The following is an 18,064-nucleotide window of genomic DNA, read 5'->3' on the forward strand; positions in this document are numbered from 1 at the left end:
GAATAACTCTTAGTAACCTCATGCTAGTGTTTGAAAGTGAATTAATTGGGAGAAAAGCAGGAGTGGAAGCAAAAAGACTAGTTACGAAATTGTTCTAACAGTTCAAATGAGATAATAGTGATGACCTGGACTAGGGTGGTAGCAGGATTTGAGGGAAATAAATGTGTTTGAGGTATAATTCAATGATAAAGTAAGGGACTTGGAGATTGACTGGGTAGCATTGAGGAAGAATGAGAATCTTTTTAAAAATAAACATGAGGTTAATCATGAATTCTTTGACAGAGATAAACATGAGGAGAGACTTATCCTACCAGATAGTAAAATTAATTTTAAGGTTTTAGTAAGCAAAACAGCGTGATTCTGGTACTAAAATAGGTCAACATATGGAACCAATTAGAAAGTCGAAAAACAGAGTCAATTAAATGTAAGCATATGGTATGTACCTGTTGTCACAGGAATTCTGTTTATTTTTTTTTAAATTTAAACTCAATTAATGAATCTATAGTGTATTAATAGTTTCAGAGGTAGAGTTTAGTGATTTATCAGTTCCATAGAACACCCAGGGCTCATTATATCAAGTGCCCTCCTAATGCCCATCACTCAGTTACCCCACCCCCACAACCACCTCCCCTCCAGCAGCCCTCAATTTGTTCCCTATAGTTAAGAGTCTCTTGGTTTGTCTCCCTTTCTGATTTTGTATTATTTTATTTTTTCCTCCCTTCCCCTATGATCCTTTGTGTTGTTTCTAAATTCTACATGTAATTGTCCTTCTCTGATTGACTTATTTTGCTCAGCAAAATACCCTGTAGTTCCATCCACATCATTGCAAATAGTAAGATTTCATGTTTTTGATGGCTAAGTAATATTCGTCTGTGTGTGTACTTGACTATATATATATATATATATATATAAACATTTAAAAATCCATTCATCTGTTGATGGACATCTGGGCTCTTTCCATATTTTGGTTATTATGGAAATTGCTGCTATAAACACTGGGGTGCAGGTTCCCCTTTGGATCATTATGTTTGTGTCCTTTTCAGTAAATACCTAGTAGTGCAATTGCTGGATTTTAGGGTAGTTCTGTTTTTGACTTTTGAGGAACCTCCATACTGTTTTCCAGAGTGATACAGAAAAAAGCATATGGCGAAATACAGCACCCTTTCTTGAATAAAACTCTCTGCAGTGTAGGGATAGAAAGAACATACCTCAATATCATAAAAGCCATATATGAAAAGCCCACAGCAGATATTATTCTCAGTGGGGGAAAAACTGAGAGCTTTCCCGTAAGGTCAGGAACACAACAGGATGTCTACTCTCACCACTGTTGTTCAACATAGTACTGGAAGTCCTAACCTCAGCAATCAGACAACAAAAAGAGATAAAAGACATCCATATCAGCAAAGAAGAAGTTAAATTTTTACTCTTCACAGATGGACTCCACCCAAAAATTGCTGAAACCCATACAGGAATTCAGCAAGTGGTAGGATATAAAATCAATGCACAGAAATCAGTTGCATTTCTGTATACTAACAATGAGAAAGAAGAAAGAGAAATTAAGGAATCGACCCCATTTATAATTGCACCAAAAGTCATAAGATAACTAGGAATAAACCTAACGAAAGACTTCAAAGGACATGTACTCTGAAAACTATAGAACACTTATGAAAGAAATTGAGGAAGACACAAAGAAATGGAAAAACATTCCATGCTCATGGATTGGAAAAGCAAATATTGCTAAAATGCCTATGCTACCCAAAGCAATGTACATCTTCAATGCAATTCCTATCAAAATACCAGGAATTCTATTTCAAAAGAAATATCTGAACATGTAAACAAAGGTATATGCACAAGAATATTCCCATAAAAGCAAAACATTGAAATTTCAGTATGATAGGATTAACTAAATAAATTATGACCATGTGTATATTGAGATTTAACCTTAAATTTTAAAAAGTATAGACACATTGTTATCATTGAAACTTATTCACACTGCATTATTAGAAATAAATCTATATCAGATTATAAAGCATCACATATAACACACACACATGTTTATATATAACATCTTCAAGAAAGATTTATAGAAAAATCCCTTCATCCCATTTTGGGTGGAAAAATGCAATGTCCTTCTCAAGATTTCTGTAGAATCTACAGGGTATCCAGTCTTGGTTCTCATGATCACCTCTTGCTACAAACTCCTGTGTCTGTAGAACTTTTTATTTCATTCATTTTTTCTCACTTTCTGTCTATTCTTGACTTTCTGCCCCACATCTACTAGGATAAATTACATACCCTTGTTACTTGTATCAAAAGACATGTTCAGAAATGTTACTAGCAAATTATTCTTAATAACAAAATGCCTAGGAAATGTTTAAAAGCCCATTGTCAGGAGAATCTGTAAGTGAATTATTTTATACCTATATAGTGAACTCCAATACCACATAGAAAAGAAATGAAACACAGAAACATATTGAAAAAGTCATAGAAGAGCAAGAATATTTTATACTGTTCTTATGAAATTCAAAAGCATGTAGTATGAAACAATTTATTCTTCACTGATAATTGCACATATAGTTAAATTTCAACAACAATCCGAGGAATTATAAACACGAAGTTCAGAACAGGAATTAGCCCTGATTAGGGAGGGAGGGAGAGGGACTAGAAAGGGGAACACAAGTGGGAAGGGGGGTTCAATAGTAATGTTCTAAACTGAGTAGTGCACGTGCACAGATTCATTTTATTATTTTGTTCTACCACATATCCATCCTCTTTCGAGGGATACTAGTCAGATACTTATTTAAGTGTACCTTTTTTTGACAATATGAAATATTTGAATAAAAAAGCAGTTTTGCTTTGTCTCGTCATCTTCTTCCTTTGGGCCTCTCACTGTCCATAAAGAAACTGTACTGTAGACTTCTCCAGTTAGAAATAATGGCACTTTCTTCGGAGGCAGATGAGGGTGCACTTCACTGTTGTTTAATATATTTTTTTCTTTTCTTTGCACACACCCACATACATTTACAAAGGGAAGCAGTCTGGGAGGATATACACCAAAATATTACTACTAGTTATCTGAGCATGTTGCATTTTCATGTAATTTTTTCTTTTTCTTTACATTTTCTCATATTTCTGTAATAAACAGTATACTTCATTTTTAAAGGGACAGCAAAGTAAATCATACTGTGTGGTTAAATTTCAGAGTATCTTTCAAGGCCATTAAGTCTTCGTATTTTTTTACAAACAGAGTACAATTCCAGACTAACCAAATCCATGAAGAATGGGTTGTTCTGATTAACAGGTTGTTCTGATTTTAGGATGAACTAGGGTTTAAATTAGACACCTTTTTCAGACTCTTTACAATCTTTTTGTTGTAATCTCAGTTTTTTTCACTTTTGATATGCAAAACCAGTAAGCAATAACAGTAAACAATAATAATAACCACACTAAAAAGCAATTTATATCTGAACAAGGCATAATCATTTCCCTAACTGCTAGTTAGAATTTGTTAAAAAAGACATTAGAAAATGTTCAGTTGATCAATAAGTATTTTTTGAGCACCTACTATGTGGTAGGACTTGTTTTAGATTCTGGGGGTAGAGTGGTGAACAAGACAAATTCCAGCCTTCAGGGAGTTTATAGTCCTCTGATACATTCACTTTACAATGTGTGTGTGTGTGTGTGTGTGTGTTTAAAAGATTTATTTACTTATTTGAGAGAGAGCAAGATCATGAGCAGGGGAGGGAGGGGGTTGTAGAGGGAGAAGAAGACTCCCCGCTAATTAGGAAGCTCCATGTGGAACTTGATCCCAGGACTCTGGGATCATGACCTGAGCAGAATGCAAATGCTTAACTGACTGAAACATCCAGGCACCCCTACAATGTGTTTTATAGATAATTTTATCAATAGATAGTTCTACTGAAAGATTTCCAGTAACGAGGAGTTTCTTCTGTTGCTTTATAATGTATTTTTCAGCTATTGTTACATTTGTGCATTTTTATTTTAAAGATAACCAATATTATTAATTAATAGAGCATTGTTTTATATATCAACTCAAATTTGCCCTTTTTGACTTATAAACATTGGTCTTTGTTCTGCTTTTAAGAACTTAAGAGTAAATCTACCACAGCAGCTTTTCCCCCTTCCCAGCTTTGTGGGATAGCTCTTTAGAGATAACCATTCACATACATTAAGAAAACTACTATGCTGCTGTAAGACTTCTCCAGGATAGTATGCTCCAGGTCTTTTCATCATTTCATCTGCGACATGGTTTTTAAATCATAGACCATCTTGATTGCTTTCCTCCAGATGCTTTCTACTTTGTCACTCTTTGTTGTTAAAAATAAATTACTCCCAATTTCCTGCTTTCAGTAGGGTAGAGTGAACGTAATTGATTCTCTGATGTGTGAGGGTCTGGTATGATCTGAAAGCAATTACACTGACCTTGAATATTTACTCTACAATACTGTAAATATCACCATAGAAAAAAATAGGATCTTATATTAAATCTTTACTGACCCTTGGATTTATCCTGGAAGATTTTTTGAAAATGAGTTTATTTATTTTTTTATTTTGATAATGAATTATGCTTTATAAAGGTAAAAAACATCAAAAAGCATGATTAATTATGAAATTCATTATGCAGGTATCTGTTATGTTCTCTAGTAAACTGTGCTTTTTGAGGGCAAGTGTTATATCTTTTTAGTTTTTAAAAATCTCTATCACTTAGCATAGTCCTAAGTATATATGATAGATGCCCAATAAATATCTCTTGACCAATTAATGCCCTGTATAAGAAATTAAGATCTTGTGAAATGAAATGAATTCCTATTTTTAAAATACATCAAAGAATCAGTAGTATAGAATTGGACCTTAGTTTTATCCTAACCTGAAAAGGGAAACTTTAGTATATTAGTTAGTCGTATTCACAAAGAAAAAATAATGGTGTGTTATGTGGGAATGCTTTTTCTTCTAAATGACAAAAAACCCTATTAGCAATGGCTTAAATAATATAAGAACGTTTGTACTTAAGAAGCCTGGCGTCACTACCTAGTCCTGGGGCTCTTTCAGTAAGCTCAGTGATATCATAAAGGTCCCAGGCTCTTTTTATCCTTCTGTTGCCTGTTACATTTTGATCTTAAGCTTATTGCCTTATGGTCACAACATGCTTGTCCTACCTCCAGACATCAAAACTGCATCCAGAGATTGGAACCTGAGGATGGCTAAGCTCTACAAGGGCCCGATTTTCCTCTGGGGAAAAAAAATATTTTCCCAGAAGTCTTCCTTTCATCCCACTGGCCAAACTTGAGTCATATGGCTCTGGCTATCTCTAGGAAGCAGGCAATGGAGTAGAGTCTCAGGAATGACTATTAATTAGTTAAGCAACAGTTTATGCCACAACTAGAAAATTGCCATATACTACAAAAAGAGATCCTGAGAGGAGATTATGAACTTTACTGTCAGTGGTTAATTCAGAAGAATCAAACTGTCAGGACACTTCTAAAAAGATCACTGATGATATTGGGGTTACATGATGGCATAACTTATTCAAACAGATGAATCAGCACCTCTTAATCATTTCTGGAAGAACTGATGAATCTGATTATCTTTTCTAGTTTTCATAAATCAAACAAGCTGTATCTTTATCACAAAGCTATTTTTATTTTTTCTCCTTCCTTTCAGGAGTCCTATCCAAAGAAGAGGAATTACACTATGGAAATTGTACCATCTGCTTCTCTGGATGCATTTCCTTCAGAAAATGAGAACTTTCTATGTGATCTCACGGACATAGCCGTTACAAAAAAACCTTGCTCCTTAGAAATCGCAAGGGCCCCTTCTCCAAGAACTGGTAATATTTCTTTTTTAAAATTAAAAAAATTATTTTAGAAGTAATAATTTTTTTACTCACAATTGGACCAATTCAATGTATATGCCTGTATATGTTAAGATATATCATTAATATTTTGATTTTCCCAAAATTTTAAACATGAAAGTGCTCCTTATAGTCAAACTAATCTTTTTTTAATTTTTTTTTAAGCATTTTGAAGTGTGTCCAGGTAGGTCAGAGTTTTTGATATAATGTCTCTTAACTTCCTGACGAGAACTCTCAAGGAGTGGTACTACCTTGCTGAAGGTACTTTGAAACCTTGCAATAGTGAAAAACATCTAGGTCAGACACAAAGCTTGGGATCCTTTAGAACTTCATAGCAGATTTAGTAGCAAGAGTCTTTTTATATACTTTTCTGTATCCTGTTTTCAGATTATTGAAATGTACTCAGGTACTTTGTATATTTTATACATTTTATGGTATTTTTAGATCCATTATTTTATTTATTTGCATGATAAATTATAAATTAGTTCACGAGGCAAGTAAATATTTTGCCCATTTTACTGATAAGAAAATTGGAGATAAGTGTCTTATTTAAGATCAATTCATGATGGGGCCTTTCTTAAACATGAATGCCTGACTGTCATCATATCTGCTTTTTGTTACTTGAGCACCACCTCTAAGAATGAATGCAGGTTAGTAACATGAAATCTAATGATGGAGGAACATTTCAAGTGGGTGGTCAATGTATTCAATGCTGCACAGGGGTTGTAAGAGAAACTCTAAAGAGAGGCATTTTAGGTTTTACAATCTAATTGCTGATTAATTTTGAAAAGTAAGTTTTAGTAGTGATGAGATGAAACCAGATTTCTGGAAGAAGTTACAGAGAGACACTAGACATTGGGAGTGGAGAGTACAGAAGATTAGAAGAGTTATGATAATAGATTAGAAGATTAGAACAGTTATGATAATAACATGAGAAGAAAGAGGTTCAAGGAAGCAATAGCTAATTTATTTAAGGATAGGTAAGCCTTGGCAAGTTTAGAGGTTAGAGGAAATAGAATAAAATGGGTAGAGAAGACTGAGACCAAGCAAACACAGAAATTGCTTTCCCCCAAAAGAGGAGAAAACAGAGCATGGTCATGAATATAGAGAGATTCTGAAATATGTATTTCCAAATGGATTAAATTCCTGGGTTAAGATAAAAAGTCAAAAGCTGAAAAGAAGGGGCAGAACTTGAGAAAGGTTTAAAGTAAAATTCAGAAATTCCATTTTAGATAACAAGCTGAGAAGTTTTATAGAAGTGGACAAATAGGTTTTTGAGCATAATTGAGGCTAGGGTATTGTATGAATCATAAGCATACAGAAGGAAAATTTTTAAGATGAGGTAAGAGCATAATAAAGAAAATACTTATTGGAAAGGATGACTATCCAACATGGATGGCATTGGAGGAGATTATGTTGAGGGAAATAAGTCAAGCAGAGAAAGTCAATTATCATATGGTTTCACTTACTGGTGGAGCATAAGGAATAATATGGAGGACATTAGGAAAGCAAGGAAAAGTGAGTTGGGGGAAATTGGAGGAGAGACACACCGTGAAAGACTTAGACTCTGAGAAACAAACAGGGTTTTGTAGGGAAGAGGAGTTGGGGAATAGGTGAGCCTGGTGGTGAGTATTAAGGAGGGCATGTATTGCATGGAACACTGGGTATGGTGCATAAACAATGAATCTTGGAACACTGAAAAAATAAAATAAAATCTAAAAAAATTTATTGAGCATTTACCAAGTGCCAGTTACTGTTCTAAGTGCTTTATATACCTTATTTCACATAATTCTTACCATGCTATAAGGTAATAATATCATTATTACCATTTTAAAGTTGAAGACTTTGACACTGAAATGTTGGGTAACTTCCCACAGTTCTGTGTTAATAAGGGGTAGACTTGCACTTGGATTGTCTGATCTATACATTTAAATACTCTGTTATACTGAATTATATCGGGGGATGAAGTATAGTTGAAATCATGAACCACATACTGAAATTCTCAAGAAATGTGGAGGTATGACTGGAAGTCTACATATGGTAAGCAATAAAACCAGAAAAAGAATGTTATAATAAGATAGCATAATCTTTGGAAAAGCAACAGATTTTGGGTAAAGACAGAATAGTGGGTGATCAGAAGCAGTCACGGAGAGTGAAGATAGTGCTGATCCCAAACTATAGCAGTTGATAAGAATGAAAACTCTTCCATAGGAGAGGTAACCAGGAAATACCATGGAGGTTAGGGGGAAATCTCAGTTAATATAGGAAAATGGAAAGCATACATGAATGAATATGTAAAAACACTTTAATTAGAGCATAGGGAGTAGGTGTGTATCGGGGTGGGGGGTGGAGGCAGGAATGAAAGGGTAAAGGAAGACAGGGATTTATTCATTAAACAATCAAAAATTATTGAGTCCCTTCATGGGCAAACCAGTGTTCTGTAAGCTGAGGATACAGGGATGAAAAAGACATGCACCCAGGTAACAAGGCTGACTACGTTTCTCCTGCTGAAAACAAATAAGTATTCTGACTAAAAATACAGAAAAGAAAACTTCTGAAAAGCATTAAAAAGGTGGGAGGAAAATTATATAAACTGAATAACATTTAGATTAGGAACTTTTGGGGGGTCAGTAGGTTAGTAAGATAAAATCAGGCCAAAACACTGGTGAGGGTGGGAAGCCAGTAAATTACTAAAGCCACTTCTATCCTGAAGGAATTTTCTGAACCTGCTGTTGAACTCGGATCTTAAGCCCTCATAAACCTCAAGGTTTATGTACAGAAAAAACAAACAAACAAACCCCCCAAAAATTCTGTACCTGTCCAGCGCAGAGATTTTAATAGCAAATTCTTCTTCCACAGAGCTGGAACTCCAGGGCTACACCTCACAGTACTCAGAAATAATTCTGCCCCATAACCCTCACCCCAAGGAAAGGTGATTTGTCATGAGAAGAACAAGGAGGGAAATTCCTGATGTGTTATTACCACAAACTGGTCATCACAGTTTGTACCCCAAATTTCTATCACCTGAATGGTACAAAAAATATCAACCCATGAATTTAGTTTAAAGTAATACCCTCGGACTTCAAGCAGAGGCAAATGTAACCCCTCTAGAAAGGAATATGTTTTTTTCCAGGTCCCAAAGAATTTCTATAAATACTTTTCTGATTAAAATTAACAGTGTAGGGTAGTTCTATTTTCAACATTTTGAGGAACCTCCATGCTGTTTTCCAGAGTGGTTGCACCAGCTTGCATTCCCACCAACAGTGGAGGAGGGTTCCCCTTTCTCCACATCCTCTCCAGCATCTGTCATTTCCTGACTTGTTAATTTTAGCCATTCTGACTGGTGTGAGGTGATATCTCATTGTGGTTTTGATTTGTATTTCCCTGATGCCGAGTGACGTGGAGCACTTTTTCATGTGTCTGTTAGCCATCTGGATGTCTTCTTTGCAGAAATGTCTGTTCATGTCCTCTGCCCATTTCTTGATTGGATTGTTTGTTCTTTGGGTGTTGAGTTTGCTAAGTTCCTTATAGATTTTGGATACTAGCCCTTTATCTGATATGTCGTTTGCAAATATCTTCTCCCATTCTGTCAGTTGTCTTTTGGTTTTGTGAACTGTTTCCTTTGCTGTGCAAAAGCTTTTGATCTTGGGGCGCCTGGGTGGCTCAGTGGATTAAGCTGCTGCCTTCGGCTCAGGTCATGATCTCAGGGTCCTGGGATCGAGCCCCGCATCGGGCTCTCTGCTCCGCAGGGAGCCTGCTTCCTCCTCTCTCTCTCTCTGCCTGCCTCTCTACCTACTTGTGATCTCTCTCTCTCTGTCAAATAAATAAATAAAATATTAAAAAAAAAAAAAAAAGCTTTTGATCTTGATGAAATCCCAATAGTTCATTTTTGCCCTTGCTTCCCTTGCCTTTGCCGTTGTTCCTAGGAAGATGTTGCTACGGCTGAGGTCAAAGAGGTTGCTGCCTGCATTCTCCTCAAGGATTTATGACCCAGCAATTGCACTACTGGGTATTTACCCTAAAGATACAAACATAGTGATCCGAAGGGGCACGTGTACCCGAATGTTTATAGCAGCAATGTCTACAATAGCCAAACTATGGAAAGAACCTAGATGTCCATCAACAGATGAATGGATAAAGAAGATGTGGTATATATACACAATGGAATACTATGCAGCCATCAAAAGAAATGAAATCATGCCATTTGCGACGATATGGATGGAACTAGAGCGTATCATGCTTAGTGAAATAAGTCAATCGGAGAAAGACAACTATCATATGATCTCCCTGATATGAGGAGGACATGGAGAAGCAACATGGGGGGTTAGGGGGATAGGAGAAGAATAAATGAAACAAGATGGGATTGGGAGGGAGACAAACCATAAATGACTCTTAATCTCACAAAACAAACTGGGGGTTGCTGGGGAGAGGTGGGATTGGGAGAGGGGGAGGGGGCTATGGACATTGGGGAGGGTAAGTGCTATCGTGAGTGCTGTGAAGTGTGTAAACCTGGCGATTCACAGACCTGTACCCCTGGGGATAAAAATACATTATATGTTTATTAAAAAAAAAAATTTGGAAGGGGAGGCGAATCATAAGAGACTATGGACTCTGAAAAACAACCTGAGGGTTTTGAAGGGTCAGGGGTGGGAGGTTGGGGGAACAGGTGGCGGGTAATGGGGAGGGCACGTTTTGCATGGAGCACTGGGTGTTGTGCAAAAAGAATGAATACTGTTATGCTGAAAAAATAAATAAAATGAAAAGACCAAAAAAAAAAAATTAACAGTGTAAATAATTAAGTCTATAAGAAACCCTGAAACCAGAATCATAGAAACAAGAAAGAATAGATCCACACATGAAGAGACTTCAAATATTTGAATTATCAGATGCTTAAAAAGAACCATAAGAGACTATGGACTCTGAAAAACAACCTGAGGGTTTTGAAGGGTCAGGGGTGGGAGGTTGGGGGAACAGGTGGTGGGTAATGGAGAGGGCACGTTTTGCATGGAGCACTGGGTGTTGTGCAAAAAGAATGAATACTGTTACGCTGAAAAAAATAAAATGAGAAAAAAAAAAATGACCATGCTATTATAAACACACACTTACACATGGAGAAAAACTACCTCAAGTTTAAAAACTCTGTGGATGAGTAGATCAGCAAATTAGATTCAGCTGAAGAGAGATTTTAGTGAACTGGAAATTAGGGCAGAAGAAGTTTTACAGAATGTGTCTCTCTTTACAGAGAGACAGAGATGAAAGATATGAAAGCAAAGCTAAGAGACTTGGAGGATACCCTGAGAAATTCTAACTTGTCTATTTAAATCTTCAGGAGAGGAGAGAGTGAGGCAAAAGTAATATATTTGAAGAACTAATTTTCTTTTTTTTTCCATTTTATTTATTTTTTCAGCGTAACAGTATTCATTCTTTTTGCACAACACCCAGTGCTCCATGCAAAACGTGCCCTCCCCATTACCCGCCACCTGTTCCCCCAACCTCCCACCCCTGACCCTTCAAAACCCTCAGGTTGTTTTTCAGAGTCCATAGTCTCTTATGGTTCGCCTCCCCTTCCAAATTTTTTTTTTTTAATAAACATATAATGTATTTTTATCCCCAGGGGTACAGGTCTGTGAGTCGCCAGGTTTACACACTTCACAGCACTCACGATAGCACTTACCCTCCCCAATGTCAATAGCCCCCTCCCCCTCTCCCAATCCCACCTCCCCCCAGCAACCCCCAGTTTGTTTTGTGAGATTTAGAGTCATTTATGGTTTATCTCCCTCCCAATCCCATCTTGTTTTGAAGAACTAATTTTCAAAGAGGCACAGTGTTGTTCTTGCACTCACATGGAGGTAGACAAGTGAATAGTTAATTTCAAGGGTGTAATAAGTGTTAAGGCAATGTTATACAAACTGCTTTGGGAATAGAAAAGAAAAAACATTTAACTTCACCTGAGAGCTTGGGAAAGACTTCATGAAGGAGAGGATGTCTGTGTCTGTTATCTATGCTACTTAACAAGCCACCCCCAAACTTAACTGTCTTAGAGGAACATAATTCATTCAGTTTGTTCACACATCTGCAAATTTGGCAGAGTTCATTTGGCAGAGATCGCCTGTCTGTGCCACTTGGTATGAGCCAGAGCTGCTCAACTAGGGAAGAAAGGACCCATTTTCAAGATATCCCACTACATGGCTGGCAAATTGGTGACAGCTTAGAGATTGCCTGGGTTTATGGGCTGGGGACCATTTTTCCTCTCCATGGACTGCCTGAGTCTCCTCATCACATACTGGCTAGATTCTGAGATCAAGCATCTGAAAAGAACCAGGTGGAAGCTATATCGTTTTTACTATCTAGCCTTCAAAATCACAGATCATCACTTCTACTATAGTTCCATATCTACCCAGATTCAAGGGGAGAGAACAGGAACCCCACTTCCTAATGAAGAGTGTCAAAGTTACTTTGTAATAAGAAAATAAATGATACCTTTGCTGTCATTTTAGAAAATATACAGTTTTTCACCATTTGCCCTTTGGGTGCAATAATTTATATTCTTTTCCTATGCAAATTATACTTGTTTATACCTTTAGGGATTCCAGTCATCAGCCTTCTATAGCATGAGCTCCAAGTCTAGGTTCAGATCTCCATGAATATCCCTGGTATGGTTCTGATGGTGCAGGTTCTTGACTGCTTTTGCTCTTGGCAGTGATGATCTATGAATCAGACAATTTATCAGTCTCCTCTCTTATACACCAAACATATAATAGTGAATCAGGCATAGGAGAACCATAACTGACACACTCATCTAAACACAGGGAAAACCAGACACATGGTGGTCACTAGCCTGTGGCAATTCTGAATCTAACCAGGCACAGTTCCTTGATTAAGACTCAAGTTTATGGCATAAGAGTTGTTCTCTGTGACACGTGCTTCCACCGTCTGAATCATTATTTTACATCAAAAGTAGCCTGTGTTTATAGCTGAGTATCTTTCTTACTTGCTTTTTGTCTGTTAAAGATTAGGGGTCAAAATGGCTCTTTTCATTTTATATTTCTGTTCCTCCAGTTCAGGCTGATATAATTTCTTTTAAAACTTTGTGGACTTTTTGTGTTCCAATTTATAGTCTACTCCATTAGACAAAAGGTTATCTCCAGATAAGCTCTTCCCTGCATTGGGCTCCTTATGAGACTTCTATGAGATAATGTCCCTGAGATTCTTAGAAACCCTATTGTTAACAGGGAGCATCTGTGAGTCATGCCCTTAAAAATGCTTAGAGGGTCTTTTGTCTGGCTTAAAGATTCTATACAGCACCACCTGAGAGCATTCTTAGGCCTTAAAAAATGACGTTGTACCCCATCCAGATTTGATCATTGGCCTTCTTTATTTGAAAATTATTTGCCATTTAGAATGCCTGCAAATAGTAAACTGGTTTTGTTTTTGTACCCAGAAATTCCTGGCTCTTCTGTATTTATTTGGTAGGTCATTCTTCAGTTCTCTCTTGGCTTGCATATTATCGTAGGCAGCCAGATGAAGCTGGTTTGCTGCTTAAATATTCTTCCTGAAAACATCCTTAGATCATAAAGTTCATTTGGTTCATTTTCTGTTTTCCGTGTTACTGCAGATGTCAATGTTGCCAAACTTTTCACTACTACAACACAAATGATGCTTTGCTTTTAGCTTCTGATTACATTTTCTCTCCTTTAAGCTTTTACCAACAGCTTTCTCATAGTTTTGTGGGTTTCCAAGAATTCTCTCTTCGGCTCTTATGGCTTCCATAGTCACTCACTTGGAGACCCGTCCAGCTTCTGTCAGCTGCCCAGTCACAGAGTTCATTCCCATGCTTTAGATTTTTGTTATGGCAGCACCCCGTTTCCAAATATCAGAATCTATTCTGGTCATTGATGACTGCATAACAAACTACCTCAATAATTAGTGAGTTTTAAAAAGATTAATTTATTTTGTTAATAAGTCTGTAATTTGGGGAGAACTCTGTAGGGACAGCTTCTTTCTGTCTCAAGTGATATCAGGTGGAACAGCTTTGGGGGCATGGGGGCTGAAGGATTCTGACTCATATGGCTGGCATGGCCTATTTAGACTTCCTCTAAGTGATGGTGTAAGTGATGGTAAGTGATGGTGTTCTAAGAGCAAGCATCCTAGGAGAAGTGAGGCAGAAGCTGAATTGCTTTTTATGACTTAACTCAGAAGGTAACATCACTTCTGTGGTAGTCAAGAGCTTACCTGTATTTATTCATCTCTCCCCTTTATAGAAAAGGTTACTGAAGCCATGCTATAAGAAGATATTCTTGTGGCCTCTTTTGGAAAATACAAACTTCTGTAATATCGAGTTGTTTATTGCTGTTACTCATTTTCAAGTGGGACAAGAGTTAATTTACATGGATATATCATTTTCCCTGATTGTGTTAAATCATCCAGATTCAGTATAAGAGAAACCAGTTTGCTTCGTAGACCTAGGCTTAATTCATAATGATTGGTAGTCTGCTCTTTTGACCATGATTGTGAATTCTAGGCGTGACGGAGTCCAGATTTTAATTGGAAGAATTTTCCTTTTTTAATGATATGTTTAGGAATGAATACAAGTCAGAGCAGGTTCTGTTCTAATTCTAGATAGCACTTTACCAAGTGAACCCCACAGAATTCCCTCCCATAATCAACCTAGCAGTTGGAAGAGAACATCAGCATCACTGTTTGTCTTCTGTCTGGATGAGGATGTGGTCTCTGTCACTTTCCTTTGTTCCATTAACCCATAGGCTTTGCATGTACCTAATTACTTCCAGGTCTCACTCTGTTATGTCTGGTCCCATGTGACTCATACCTAGCTTTGCCTTTTCCCCTCAGGTCCATCTAACTAAGCTGATGAACTCAAGGAAATAACTGCCCTCTGTTGAGGCTACTGATGTTTTCCCTTTGTTTCCAACTCCTTTACTGACCAAACATAGGAATTCCAGAAGTGGAGACATCTCTTGATGTACATGAGTCCTTTAGAGTCCTCATACTGAACCGGGTGGGTAACTACCTTGAAGTTTCTCATCCACTCAATAAATACTTACTGGATATTTATGGTGTTTAAGGAAGTGTGCTGTTATTGAAGAAACAGTGAAAGTCCTGATATTTATAAGCTTAGAATATATTTAAATTAAGGGTAATAAGTGTAATGAGAGAGGTAAGCATAAGGTATTCCAGGAGGATAGAAAGAAAGAAATTGAGTAAAAGCTTACTGGAGGGGGTGCTGCCTGATATGAGCCTCAAGGAAGGAGAATTAGATGCATGGATAGGAGGTGTACGGTGTGTGGATGAATGGGAGGTATTATGCAGGGATCCAGAGGCATGGGAGAACTTAGTACATTCAGAGACAATGACCAGCTTAGCATGGTTAAAGCATAGAATGCTCCTAAGGAAAAATACATGAAAGAACAAGAAGTGACGTTCAGAAGTTTGGATTTCACCTGAAAGTAGAAGTGAACCATTGACAGACTTTAAGCAGGGACATGATGTGATGGGTTTTTGGTTTAGAACAGTCTCTCTGGAAGCAGTATGAAGACTAGATTGGACAGAGATGAGGCTTAAGACAGCATGATTAATTAGGAGATGACTGTTCAGTCTCAGAAAAAAAAAATAAAAAAGATGGTGGCCATTACAAAGGTAATGCCAACAAAGAGAGGAAAGGGGAGCAGAGGGAGAAGTATAAAGGAGTGGAGGTTATCCCTTTTCCTTTTGAAAATTCTGCCCTTTGAAAAATAAGAAGCCAAGGAACCTAAATAGTTATATTTTAGGGAATATATTTTATAGTTTTTGATTAACTGTGCTGGATTAACATGGTTTAGGTTTACAGACAAAATGAGGATTTCTACACACACAGAAATTGCATTCTGAAGCTTTCCTGGAGAGACAGAAAGAAGTGATAGAGGGATGACTAGGTCTTTACAGGGATTGTTATGTGTTGAATTGTGCTCCACCCCCTCTTTTTTACTTTTAGACACTAGTACATCAGAATGGGACCTTACTTAGAGAATTTGGAGATAGAGTCTATAGAGGTAATCAAGTTAAAATGAAGTCTTTAGGTAGGCCCTAGTCCAGCATGACTGGATTCCCCTTATAAGAAGAGGGAAACTTAGATATATAGAGAGATATCCAAAGAGGGGAGATGCTGTGAAAAGACACAGAAAGAAGATGGCCACCCACTAGCCAGAGAGGCCCAGAATAGATCCTTCCCTCATGGCCCACAGAAGAAATGGAACTTGACTTCAGACTTCAAGCCCCCAAACTATGAAACAAAAAATTTCTGTTGTTTAGGACATACAATTAGTACCACTTTGTTACAACAACCCTAAGGAATGATTTCAATGACTGTAACTGAGTATATAAATTTGATCATAGAAAGAATGTGACTGAGGATCCTGGACTTCTGAGGGCAGACCTTGCCTATCTTCCTCATTTCAGAGGCTAAGCACTTGAGGGTCCTGGTTGTGACTGGCAATGTTGTTCATGGATATAGAATATTCAATTTCACAGAAAATCACAGTTAAGTATGCATATTATTAGCTCCCTGTCCGTCTTTCTTTTTTTTAATTTTTAATTTTTATTAACATGTAATGTATTATTAGCCCCAGGGGTACAATTCTGTGAATCACCACATTTACACACTTCACAGCATTCACCATAGCACATACCCTCCCCAATGTCCATAACCCAACCACCCTCTCCCTTACGCTCTCCCCCTAGCACCCCTCAGTTTATTTTGTGAGATTAAGAGTCTCTTATGGTTTGTCTCCCTCCTGGTCTCATCTTGTTTCATTTTTTCCTTCCCTACCCCTCCAAACCCCCCACATTGCCTCTCAAATTCCTTATATCAGGGAGATCATATGATAATTGTCTTTCTCTGATTGATTTATTTTGCTCAGCATGATACCCTCTAGTTCCATCCACGTTGTTGAAAAAGGCAAGATTTCATTTCTTTTGATGACTGCATAGTATTCCCTTGTATATATATTCCACATCTTCTTTATCCATTCATCTGTTGATAGACATCTAGGTTCTTTCCATAGTTTGGCTATTGTGGACATTGCTGCTATAAACATTCGGGTGCACGTTGCCCCTTCGGATCACTACATTTGTATCTTTAGGGTAAATACTAAGTAGTGCAATTGCTGGGTCATAGAGTATCTCTATTTTCAACTTTTTGAGGAACCTCCATGCTGTTTTCCAGAGTGGCTGTACCAGCCTGCATTCCCACCAACAGTGTAGGAAGATACTCCTTTCTCTGCATCTTTGCCAGCATTTGTCATTTCCTGACTTGTTAATTTTAGCCATTCTGACCGGTGTGTGGTGGTATCTCATTGTGGTTTTGATTTGTATTTTGCTGATGCCGAGTGACGTGGAGCACTGTTTCACGTGTCTGTTGGCCATCTGGATGTCTTCTTTGCACAAATGGTGGTCCATGTCCTCTGCCCATTTCTTGATTGGATTTTCTGTTCTTTGGGTGTGGAGTTTGATAATTTCTTTATAGATTTTGGATACTAGCCCTTTATCTGATAGATCATTTGTGAATATCTTCTCCCATTCTGTCAGTTGTCTTTTGGTTTTGTTGACTGTTTCTTTTGCTATGCCAAAGCTTTTGATCTTTTTTTTTTTTTTAAGATTTTATTTATTTATTTGACAGGTAGAGATCACAAGTAGGCAGAGAGGCAGGCAGAGAGAGGAGGAAGCAGGCTCCCCGCAGAGCAGAGAGCCCGATGTGAGGCTCGATCCCAGGACCCTGAGATCATGACCTGAGCCAAAGGCAGAGGCCCTAACCCACTGAGCCACCCAGGCACCCCCAAAACTTTTGATCTTGATGAAGTTCCAATAGTTCATTTTTGCCCTTGGTTCCCCTGCCTTTGGTGATGTTTCTAGGAAGAAGTTGCTGCAGCTGAGGTCGAAGATGTTGCTGCCTGTGTTCTCTTCAAGGATTTTGATGGATTCCTGTCTCACATTGAGGTCTTTTATCCATTTGGAGTCTATTTTTGTGTGTGGTGTAAAGAAATGGTCCAGTTTCATTCTTCTGCATGTGGCTGTCCAACTTTCCCAACATCATTTGATGAAGAGACTGTCTTTTTTCCATTGGACATGCTTTCCAGCTTTGTTGAAGATTAGCTGACCATAGAGTTGAAGGTCCATTTCTGGGCTCTCTTTTCTGTTCCA

The 18,064-nt window shown here is 37.6% G+C and overlaps 1 protein-coding gene across 12 annotated transcripts in view; it reads left to right on the forward strand.

The window, feature by feature from the left end:
- ANKS1B (ankyrin repeat and sterile alpha motif domain containing 1B) overlaps positions 1–18,064 on the forward strand; it is a 1,113,728-nt gene that overhangs the window by 410,570 nt on the left and 685,094 nt on the right. For all 12 annotated transcript variants that reach the window (XM_046012089.1, XM_046012090.1, XM_046012088.1 and 9 more), the window contains exon 10: positions 5,683–5,848. In XM_046012089.1, coding sequence (XP_045868045.1) covers positions 5,683–5,848 — 166 coding nt within the window. The remainder of the gene's footprint in view (positions 1–5,682; positions 5,849–18,064) is intronic.

This window comes from Meles meles, chromosome 7, assembly GCF_922984935.1.
Source record: "Meles meles chromosome 7, mMelMel3.1 paternal haplotype, whole genome shotgun sequence".
In the NCBI taxonomy this organism is placed as follows: Eukaryota; Metazoa; Chordata; class Mammalia; order Carnivora; family Mustelidae; genus Meles; species Meles meles.